General features: G+C 41.9%; 1 protein-coding gene across 1 annotated transcript in view; it reads left to right on the top strand.

Annotated features, from left to right (window-relative positions):
- Positions 1–12,500, top strand: part of LOC114549626 (sodium channel protein type 4 subunit alpha B) — a 345,707-nt gene that overhangs the window by 204,104 nt on the left and 129,103 nt on the right. Inside the window, exon 15 of the mRNA XM_028570008.1 lies at positions 12,365–12,485. Within this exon, the coding sequence (XP_028425809.1) occupies positions 12,365–12,485 (121 nt within the window). The remainder of the gene's footprint in view (positions 1–12,364; positions 12,486–12,500) is intronic.

Below are 12,500 nucleotides of genomic sequence, written 5' to 3'. Positions count from 1 at the left end.
GTCTGTCTATCTACCTGTCTGTCTGTCTGTCTGTCTATCTACCTCTCTGTCTGTCTGTCTGTCTGTCTGTCTAGTCTCTGTCTAGTCTGTCCTCTTAACCTTTAACGGACACTTCTGTTAATCCAAAAATAAAAACACAACTGTGAAAAATCTTTTTCCTAATCTTGACCGGTCGTTATGGTAACCTGACTCCGCCAGATGGATCGCTTCGCATTTGCTCGGCATATCCATTTTGGGAACTTTACGTTGTAGAACTTTTGGGAAGGGGTTAGCTGATTGGATAAACCATCTGTCTATCACCACCTATGTTGGTGACAGACGAGCCAAATCAACCAATCGGCCTCTAGTGCCATTTTTTTGCTCTTCTTTCAATGAAGGACTACTTTCTAATTCGGATAAAACTCGCTGCGATAGCTACGCTCATCTCATCCGTGGAAGCCGCCGCGTTGTTTAGACTGAACAGACGCTTCTCGTTGCCTCACACGTAAACCCGCCTCAAAACTCAACGCTGATTGGTCGGTCGTTTGGCGAACAGCTCCAAATTTTCTCTATCTCGAGATGCCAGACTGATCTACGAGTGGAGAACTGGAGCTTGCCGGATCAGGAACGGTCCCACCTGGCTGTCGTTTTGGTGCCTAATCTTGAATTTCTTTGCGGACTAAATTTAACCGTAATGTCCTCCGATAACAACCGGCAGCTCGCGGTGCTCTGTACCCGGCTCAGAGTCACCTATTTTCAGGTAACCTAACCACTGACTACCTTGTCCTCGGGTCAAATTTGACCCGTTTTCAAAGTTTTATATATCAGAAATTTGGGTTTCCTTCAACCGAATTGCCCCAAAATAACATGGATGGTTCCATACAACGCTCTTCACAAGTGAAATTAAGGCTCAGATCTCTGCTTTCATTGAATTGTGGGTGTTGTATTAACTTTTATAGCATTATCCTGACTAACCTTTGACATGTCTGTGATTATCCATTACCTTCATTCCTCTGATTTTAACAGTTAGTCCAAATAATTCACCTGGAAAAAATAGTGCATGCGTTTATTTTCTCCAGATTGGACTATGGTAATGCAATGTACTATGGTGTTCATCAGAAAACCTTAAACTGATTGCAACTAGTCCAAAATGGGGCCGCAAGGCTACTGACAGGCACTCGGAAAAATGAACATATTACTCCTGTATTAAAAGAACTACACTGGTTGCCAGTTTTCTACAAGATTAATTTTAAGATACTTTTATTTGTTTTTAAAGCACTACATGGCACTGCTCCGACATATATATATCCGATCTAATCCAGGTGAATAAACCAAAGAGAGCACTTTGCTCCGAGTCATTAAATCTCTCAGTAGTCCCGCGGAAGCACAGGAAAATGAGATTGCTCTTTTTAAACGACATTTGAAAGCTTACTTTTTCACTCTGGCTTTTGATCATTTATGAGTGCTGTGTTAATGGTGTGATAGGATTTTAGTAGTGTTTAGTAGTGGCAAGGTCCAGAATTTAAATGTCTTGATGATTGTTATTTTATCTCTTGTACAGCACTGTGGTCAACTTTTGTTGTAGTAATATGTGCTTTATAAATAAATAAATTGAACATTGAACATCATTTCTGCTTTTTTTCTTACACAAAATTAGGTATAATTTCATATATTAATTTAGGTTTATTGAGCATTAATTCCGAAAAAAATAAGTGTAACACTAGTGGAGATTAGTTGCTTCTAGTGGTGAAGATACTGGTGGTAATGTAAAAAAAAAATTAAAATAATAGTGCCAAAAACATTGAAATAAGCAAGCAAAACGTGGAAAAAAAGGTAAAAAAAAACGTGTCTAAAAGAATGTTAATTTTTGACCTGGGAAGACAACACAAGGCTTAACCCTTGCGTTGTCTTCCATTCGAAAATGTACTTTTCGTCCTGAAAATCAACACTTTTTCGTCTTTTATCGACACTTTTTTTTTTTTACGTTGAATGCTTCTTTTCACTAATATTTATAAACACCACTAACACCAACTTTTTACCAGTTTTACACTCATTTTTGGAATTCATGGTCAGTACACCTTATTTATAGGAAATTATACCTGAATCTTGAGTTAAAAAAGCAGAAATTATGAATTATTTAGACTCATATTAAAGGAAGGATAATTATAGAAGGGTAAATGTTTTTTTTCAAATGCAATTTTTTTTTTGTAAAACACCTGAAAGTAAATCAAAGTAGAGAATGCTATCTTTTGTTGTACTTGCGATTCGCAATATATGGAAATATCCAAATTAGGTAGTTAAAAAGAAACCCATATTTCTCATAAAGACATTTTGAAAAACGCAAACACAAGTGTTAAACAACTAGCAACTGCTGCTCGGCATCACGGAGCTCGTAGCCAGCTGGCGATCTCCTAATTTCGTAGGATATCATATGTTTTGGTCTGCATACATTTTCCTGCGATATCTTACGGACCTGTTTGTGGGAATGCGTTGAACTGGGAACTGATCTTGCAGTACAGTGTCACTTAAAACTCTCAGACAAAGGCTGTGTCTCAAACTGCACACTTCTGTCAGTATATTGCTAATGGTCACTGACCACTTACTGCCGTAGTGCCCACTTTGGATGGTTAGTTTTTTCCCATAAGGAACACTTATGTTAAAGCGCCCATTTCTGCTCATTTTCAGGTTCATAATTGTATTTTAAGGTTGTACCAGAATAGGTTTACATGGTTTAATTTTCAAACATCAGATTTTATGTTGTACTGCACAGCTCTCTCTCACTGCTGCAGATCCTCTTTTCACCTGGTCTCTGTTTTAGCTACAGAGTGAGACCTCTTTTCTTCTTCTACTTCTTCTTCTGTACTATCTTTGATTGCACTCACACATGCGCAGTAGCTCAGATGTAGATCATGTCAGCTAGCTAACTCTAGAGACAGTAAAAGAAAGGCTGTTTCTCCAACTTTGGTCAGTTACAAGGCAGGATTAGCTGGGAGACTTCTTCTAAACCAGGGAGCACATGGAAGTAGTTCTTTTGTAGATTATGGTGAACTTGTGTGTGTTGTAGCAGTGCTTTGCTATTGAGAACGAGGTAGCATGCTAGCTTTACGAGCTACGTAGCTTTCTACGAGCTAATGGTTGTGGTTAGCCAGCTCGTTTCGGATTGTGACGTCACAGTCTGAGCCGATTTTGACCAGCTCACCAGGAGACTGAAGACAGGACACATTCAGAAACCAGATCTCACTCAGAACAGCATGGGTGGATTTTTTCTCAAAGATTGTATGTGTGTGGAAGCACCAGAGACACAAAATAACACCCCAAATCCCAGAAAGTGTTTTTTTCATAATATGGGCACTTTAAAACACTTACCGGAAATGACGAGTGGTCAGCTCGGCTCGGCTCGCCGCCTCTCAAAATCTGACGAAAATCTGTTAAACTGACCTTTGTTGATCTGAAATGAAGACGGATTCAGCAACTGCATCACGGACTATTTCTCTCTTAAAATGTTTCAGAAACACGTTTCGGTGAACTATCTTCGTAAAATTCGAGATCGTATTCTGAAGGAGCCGCCCATGAAGCACTGTTGTGAAATCCGGGAGAAGCCAGACCCACGTGACGCGTTCGTCCAATCAGCTGCCGGTCCTCGTCCCTGGTCCCTCCCCCTTTTTGCTTTGTAATCAAGATGGCGCCAGTTAAGCGCGCGTAGTGTCCATCGTTCCACACTGAACTTTTTGAGCGTTTATAGGGGGTCATCCTGGTACTTTCAGTGCTCTGACTTTTTGCGTTATCTACACTATATACTTAAAACTAAGTGCTTGTTCTATGCAAGTAGGCGCTTTGAGACACAGCCAAACAGTTTCCGATGTTGAAACCTCCAGAAGAAGCTGCAGCTAGAAGCCAGACGGCTCCACGTCACCAGGGATTAGATTTATTTTAATACTTGTTTTTCAGTTTTTCTCCCGTCAGACAGTAGGTTAAAGTACCACGAGGACAAACACAGCAGCTCCAGGCCTGGAGGAGTCCCTTTCCTCCACCTGCCGACACCTACACCGTTATATAACCAGAAAAAGAAGAAGAAGTTAAATAACACTTTACATTTGTCCTAAAAACCACCATCAGCTGTCAGGGTGACCGATCTGTAGACACCAGTTAAGTGTTGGGAGAGTTACTTCCAAAATGTAATTACATTATAGATTACTAGTTACTGTCATTTGAGCGTAATTCGTTATATTACAATATTACTGTCTCTGAATTGTGATGCTTTACACTACTTTTGCGTTGCTTTTGAGTTACTTTCACCAAAATAACAGCGGAAGTTTGACTTGGCAGGTAGCTTGTGAATTTTACCACAGGATCAACAAAGTCTCCTCTTTATCCACTTTAATACATCATAGATTATTCATAGTATTTTGTATAATTGATAAGAATATGCAAAGTATCTATAGCTGTAAAAATAGAGAAGTAAAATGTACAATAGGCAAGTAGGAGAAAATGAAAATACTCATATGAGTTCCTGCATGGTCACTTCTGTTGACGTTCCAAGTAAATTTCAAACCGGCAGCTGATTGGACGAACGTGTCACATCAGGTTTGTTTTCTCCGGAAATTCAAAGCCAGACTGTCATGGCGGCTCGTTCAGAATACGATATCTCATATCGGACTAAAATAGTTCACCGAAAAAACGTGTTTCTGAAAACATTTTGAAGAGAGAAATAGGCCGTGATGCAGTTGCTGAATCTGTCTTCATTTCAGATCAACAAAGGTCAATTTAAAAGATTTTCGTCAGATTTTGAGAGACTCTAGTCCAGGGGTCACCAACAGGGTTCCCACGGGCACCAGGTAGCCCCCAAGGACCACATGAGTAGCCCTCTGTTCTAAAAATGAAAATTGAATATTGATATTATCTGTTTCCCACCTTGTTAAGTCATTGTTGATAATTATTGTGAGAAATCATTAACATGACCAGTGTCTTCACATAGATGAGTATTAATAACCATATATAACTAAAGGCAAACTGAGCACATTTGTTATTTGGTGATGGCGGAGTGAATATAACACATGCCTTTGGTGAGGGAGACCCGGGTTCGATTCCCACTGCGATACATAAACTAATGTATCCCTGAGCAAGGCACTTAACCCTTAGTTGCTCCAGAGGTGTGTGACCTCTGACATATATAGCAATTGTAAATCACTTTGGATAAAAGCGTCAGCTAAATGACATGTAATGTAATTTTAGAAGAGTGTATCAAACTGGTAGCCCTTCGTATGACTCAATACCAATGAAGTACAGTACAGGCCAAAAGTTTGGACACACCTTCTCATTCAATGTGTTTCTTTATTTTCATGACTATTTACATTGTAGATTCTCACTGAAGGCATCAAAACTATGAATGAACACATGTAGGTTAAAGTACCACATGTTTTCAGTTATTTCACACTTTTTTGTTAAGTACATAATTCCATATGTGCTCATTCAACGTTGTGCCTTAACGTTGTGCCGTAACGTTGTGAAGTAACGCCAGAAGTAACGCCAGAAGTAACGCCAGCCGTAACGCTGTGAAGTAACGCCAGCCGTAACGCTGTGAAGTAACTTTGTGAAGTAACGCCAGGAAGTAACGCTGTGAAGTAACGCTGTGAAGTAACGCCAGCCGTAACGCTGTGAAGTAACTTTGTGAAGTAACGCCAGAAGTAACGCTGTGAAGTAACGCCAGAAGTAACTTTGTGAAGTAACGCCAGAAGTAACTTTGTGAAGTAACGCTGTGAAGTAACGTTGTGAAGTAACGCTGTGAAGTAACGCCAGAAGTAACGCTGTGAAGTAACTTTGTGAAGTAACGCCAGAAGTAACGCTGTGAAGTAACGCCAGAAGTAACGCCAGCCGTAACGCTGTGAAGTAACGCCAGCCGCGAACGCTGTGAAGTAACGCCAGAAGTAACGCCAGAAGTAACGCCAGAAGTAACGCTGTGAAGTAACGCTGTGAAGTAACGTTGTGAAGTAACTTTGTGAAGTAACGCCAGCCGTAACGCCAGCCCAGAACGCTGTGAAGTAACGTTGTGCCGTAACGTTGTGAAGTAACGTTGTGAAGTAACGTTGTGAAGTAACGTTGTGAAGTAACGTTGTGAAGTAACGTTGTGAAGTAACGTTGTGAAGTAACGTTGTGAAGTAACGTTGTGAAGTAACGTTGTGCCGTAACGTTGTGCCGTAACGTTGTGCCGTAACGTTGTGCCGTAACTTTGTGAAGTAACGTTGTGAAGTAACGTTGTGCCGTAACGTTGTGCCGTAACGTTGTGCCGTAACGTTGTGCCGTAACGTTCTCTGCAGGGCTTGTGTGGGAGTTCTTGAGTTCATAGTTTCACGTTGTGAGGTTATGGAGTAGTTCTGCTTCCTCGGGTCCTTGAAGCTGTCGTCCTGCTGCTCAGCCTGATGGAGAGGACACAGAGATGTAACCACGGCAACCCCCCCAAGCAGCTAACACAAGCTGCATTAGTGCACGGCTGGCTGCTGTTAGACTGTGTGTGTGTGTGTGTGTGTGTGTGTGTGTGTGTGTGTGTGTGTGTGTGTGTGTGTGTGTGTTTCTCTGTGTGTTTGTGTGTGTGTGTTTCCCTGTGTGTTTGTGTGTGTGTGTTTCCCTATGTTTGTGTGTGTGTGTGCGTTTCCCCGTGTGTGTGTGTGTGTGTGTGTTTCCCGTGTGTTTGTGTGTGTGTGTGTGTTTCCCTGTGTGTTTGTGTGTGTGTGTGCGTTGTGTGTGTGTGTGTGTGTGTGTGTGTGTGTGTGTGTGCGTGTTTCCCTATGTTTGTGTGTTGCCGTGGTGCTTCCCTGCCTCACACGCAGACATGATGTAGGTGTTGTGTGGGCGGTGGCCTTCAGGCCCGTGCGTCACGTCTCATTGGAGGAGCCTCTACCGGGACCTGTTTTGCACTCACAGCTGAGCAAATTAGACGCATTATTGTTCATGTCTGAGATGAACCCATGGATCGCTGCCGGCTTCATCTCCATCGGTTAAACATGTTACAACCTACACAACTTTATTTCAAACTTAAAGGGTCATTTACCCTAATGCGTCGGTGTCTTATTGAATAATGGGAACAAAAATCTTTGAAAATGGTGCCTCATTGGGTGAGACATAGGCGTAATTTACCTGGGGGGTTGGGGGTCCCCCTAATATTAAAACTGGCCAGTGCCAGTTTGAAAGCCATGATGTCTCTCTCTCTCTTTCTCATGGGTGGGCCAAATTCTCTGGGTGGGCAAACCAGAGAAAGGGGAGGTAACCTTGCTCCTTATGACCTCATAAGGAGAAGATTCCTGATTGGTCCATCTGAGCTTTCATTTTCTCAAAGGCAGAGCAGGATACCCAGGGCTCGGTTTACACCTATCACCATTTCTAGCCACTGGGGGACCATAGGCAGGCTGGGGGAACTCATCTTAATGTTAAAAAACCTCATAAAGTGATATTTTCATGCCATGAGACCTTTTTAAAAGGAAATAAAACCGTCTTAAAATACATCCATGAATAAAACAAACCGCATTGCGATTCTGACAACATATTTCCGTTTTATGCTGGTTAGGATAGGAACCTTTTTTTTAAAAGCCAGGCCTTTGTTTGTGGTAGTGGATCGTATAGATACTGTTGAAGCTCAGCATCAAAATAACTGAACCACCCCCTTTGTAAATCACGGGTCATAGACACAGCGCCCTCACTGACCAACGTGCAAACTAACCAACTAACCAACCTTTTTGGAAATATGTTTGGAAATGAGATTAAGAGAGTAAATCGTTATGTAAGTACTTTGACTTTTAATACTTAAAAGTACATTTTAAATCAGGTACTTTTTACTTTTACTTAAGTAGATTTTCCGGTCGCATACACAAATCATTCGGAGAAATACATAAATACAAATATATACATACACATATATATATATATATGCACACACACACACACACACACACACAGGTTTGTGGCAGTATCTTTGTGGGGACCCGTCAGTGACATAATGCATTCCCTAGCCCCTTACCCTCACCTTAACCATCACAACTAAATGCCTAACCTTAACCCTTACCCTAACCTTAACCATCACAACTAAATGCCTAACCTTAACCCTTACCCTAACCTTAACCATCACAACTAAATGCCTAACCTTAACCCTTACCCTCACCCTAACCATAACCTCATTCTATCCCTAATCCTAAAACCAAGTCTTAACCCTCAAACAGCCCTTTAAACTCGTGGGACTCCCGGATTTTGGACCCCACGAATATAATTAAACACACACACATTATATACAGACAACAAATCCTCATCTACAGATCATCTCGGTAAAGAGCTTTTTAGTTATTTATTTCCATCATTTGGGCTAACGTTAGGCCCTGTAATTAGCAAGAGAAATTTTCAAATCTGTGGGTAGTTTCAAAGATGAACATTTGCTATTTAAAGGCGATCTCGCCCGGGCTGTAATTCGATGTAGAACCACCACTGCATACAGAGGGTGAAAATACAGGTGCAGCTGCCATGGGCAGGATGAGAAAGAAAGTGTTTTTTTTAACATGAAAGCATAGTCCTAGTAACAACCCAAAATACAAGAATGAACCTGAAAATGCTATATAATAGTTTACCCCTTTAAGCTCGCCTCCTGGGACGCCATGCCACCTCTCTCATAAGCGCCACACGCTTAATTATGCATAACTTTAAGCCTGAATCTAATTCATCTGGGTGAGTTAAAAAAACAATCAACCCCCTCTGTACAGTGGTCAGGAAACTTAGCTGTAGAGACCAAAATCTTGTTTTTTCGTACCAGGCTGTAAACATTTATAACGCTGCTGTAAAGTTGTACATTTTAACATACAGTACAGGCCAAAAGTTTGGACACACCTTCTCATTCAATGCGTTTCCTTTTTATTTTCATGACTATTTGCATCGTAGATTCTCACTGACGGCATCAAAACTATGAATGAACACATATGGAATTATGTACTTAACAAAAAAGTGTGAAATAACTGAAAACATGTCTTATATTTTAGATTCCTCAAAGTAGCCACCCTTTGCTTTTTTTGATAACTCTGCAAACCCTTGGTGTTCTCTCAATGAGCTTCATGAGGTAGTCACCTGAAATGGTTTTACCTTCACAGGTGTGCTTTGTCAGGGTTAATTAGTGGAATTATTTTCCCTTATTAATAAAAAAGCAAAGGGTGGCTACTTTGAAGAATCTAAAATATAAGACATGTTTTCAGTTATTTCACACTTTTTTGTTAAGTACATAATTCCATATGTGTTCATTCATAGTTTTGATGCCTTCAGTGAGAATCTACAATGTAAATAGTCATGAAAATAAAAAGGAAACGCATTGAATGAGAAGGTGTGTCCAAACTTTTGGCCTGTACTGTACCTTTGGGGATTGACTGATTTTGGAGTCAGCCTCTGTAGTTTTTCTTTTTTTTTTACTTTTGTGATTTATTTTCCGAAATGACTGATATTGGGCACCTTTACCTGTGTGCAAAATATGACTCATCATGTTTTTCAGAAAAAAAAATTAATATTAATATAATTATATATAATCTGACATCAAACCGATACCGATGTGTTAAAAAAAAGACCATATCGGCCGCTATATCGTGCACCACTAGTATATTTAGCAACTTTATTGCAACTTAAAATTAACGTAGTATCGTAGGGCACCATGAAAAGGTACGTGATGTACACGTTATTATAAGTCTAGTATATTTTAGTGATGCACCGATGTGAAAATTGTGGCCGATACCGATAACCGGTTTTAATATTGCTGTTATGGCCGATACCGATATTTACCGATGTCGATATCTCTGTATAGAAAACTAATTTTTATGATAATCAAATAAAGAATTATATTATTTTTTTTTACTTTTGTGATTTATTTTCCGAAATGACTGATATTGGGCACCTTTACCTGTGTGCAAAGTATGACTGTCATCAGATTTTCAGAAATTAATATTAATATAATTATATATAATCTGATATCGAACCGATATCGATGTGTTAAAAAACAATGACCATATCGGCCGATATTATATCGCCGGCTGATATATCGTGCACCACTTGTATATTTAGCAACTTCATTGTACAAAATATATGTAGTAGGGGCTTCCTGCTCGTCGCTCTCGTAGCATTTAGGGTCCTTGGGCCTAAAAGAGACCCCTTTACTAAAGGGCTTTGGAGAGACTAATTAGTATTAGATGGTTCAACTCTCACGCCAAAAACACAGTGGCCACGAGCCGCAAGTGAACGTATCGAGCCAGGAAGGAAATCAAACACAGGAAGGACACAGCAGGGCTGGATACTTTACAAAATAAAAGAAATTTCAAAATAAAACACCCAGGTTTATGTCTGTCTTGGCTTCTCAGCTGTGTTTAGGGCAAGGCAGGTGATCAGTCACACAGAGAGACAGGCAGACAGACAGATACACAGGCAGACAGACAGGCAGGCAGACAGACAGAGAGACAGATATACAGGCAGGCAGGCAGACAGACAGACAGACAGACAGACAGGGACACAGGCAGACAGACAGGCAGACACAGAGACAAAGGCAGATAGGCAAACAGACATACAGACAGAAAGAGACACAGGCAGACAGACAGGCAGACACAGAGACGCAGATAGACAGACAGACAGACAGACAGAAAGACAGACTCACACAGGCAGACAGGCAGATAGACAGACACAGGCAGGCAGGCAGAGACACAGACAGACAGAGACACAGGCAGGCAGACAGACAGACACAGGCAGGCAGACAGACAGACAGACACAGACGCAGACAGGCAGACAGACAGAGACGCAGGCAGACAGACAGACACAGACGCAGGCAGACAGACAGAGACACAGGCAGACAGGCAGAAACACCGGCAGACAGGCAGTCAGACAAGCAGGCAGGCAGACAGACAGAGACACAGACAGACAGACAGACAGACAGGGACACAGGCAGACACAGAGACAAAGGCAGACAGACAGACAGACAGACAGACAGAGACAGACGGAGACACAGACAGACAGAGACACAGGCAGACAGACAGAGACACAGGCAGACAGACAGAGATACAGGCAGACAGACAGAGACACAGACAGACAGAGACACAGACAGACAGGCAGACAGACAGACAGAGATACAGGCAGACAGACAGAGACACAGACAGACAGAGACACAGGCAGACAGACAGACAGACAGACAGACAGACAGACAGAGACACAGGCAGACAGACAGACAGACAGAGATACAGGCAGACAGAGACACAGGCAGACAGACAGACAGACAGAGATACAGACAGACAGAGACACAGGCAGACAGGCAGACAGACAGACACACACTAAAGGAGACAGAACTGTAGAGTGGAGAGGAACAGGATCGCTTTGTGACCGGCGCGGAGAAACGCGCGTCTGGTATGAACAGCCAGGCGCCCGATCGGTCACGAATCTACGCTTCACCGCGCTTCTCGGGCCACCGTGTTCCTGGCGTCATACTTCTGACACATGAAATTATCCAGCAGTCCTTGAGTGAGGCGAAGACACACACACACACACACACACACACACACACACACACACACACACACACACACACACACACACACACACACAGCGGTGGCACACTGATTTCTCTGATTCATTGAACACCAGTCATCACCTGCTTATCTGACCGAGCCTTCTCTGTACTCCCGAATTCCCTCCCACCCCATATCAAATCATGTAATACAATTGCTAGTTTTAAATCAAATCTAAAGACGCATTTTTATTCTGTTACTTTTAATTTTTTTTTTTTTTTTTTTTTTTTGCCTCAAACATTGTTCCTTTTGTTGTTTTATTCTATGTTACATTATGAATTCTTTCTTTGCCTATTTATATTCATGGTACCTCGCACATACGATTTATGTATTTTTAAGGCATATTGTCTCTGCCTTCCCTGCTCTACCTGTAAAGCACTTTGGGTCAACAATTGTTCGTTTAAATGTGCTATACAAATATAATGACTTGACTTGACTATCTGTTGCCCTGGTGATGAAAAGTGCACACACACACACACACACACACACACACACACACACACACACACACACACACACAAGGAAATCACTGCACTGTGTTTGACCCATTTGACCCGACATAAATGTGTGTAACAGATAAGTGGATGACGGCTCATGCTCATGTCTGAACCGAGACTGTGTCTGTTATTGTCTTTTACTGCCTGTTTGTCCTCTGTGTGTTGGTTTTAGCACTTACTTATAAAGAACGTGTGTGTGTGTGTCTGTGTGTGTGTGTGTGTGTGTGTGTGTGGTGTGTGTGTGTGTGTGTGTGTGTGTGTGTGTGTGTGTGTGTGTGTGTGTGTGTGTGTGTGTGTGTGTGTGTGTGTGTGTGTGTGTGTGTGTCTCAGGTCCCCACGTCCTCCACGGAGCTCAGTACGATGCTGTTACCTCGTCCGTCGTCCACGCAAGACTCGGAGCGGAGAGGGAGGGCGCTCAGCGCCGCCAGCTACCTCACTGACGCCATGGAAGGTGAGCATCAGCAAC

This window comes from Perca flavescens, chromosome 22, assembly GCF_004354835.1.
Source record: "Perca flavescens isolate YP-PL-M2 chromosome 22, PFLA_1.0, whole genome shotgun sequence".
Lineage (NCBI taxonomy): Eukaryota > Metazoa > Chordata > Actinopteri > Perciformes > Percidae > Perca > Perca flavescens.
The sequence above is the reverse complement of the archived record's forward strand: the minus strand, read 5'-3'. Positions and strand labels throughout refer to the sequence as shown.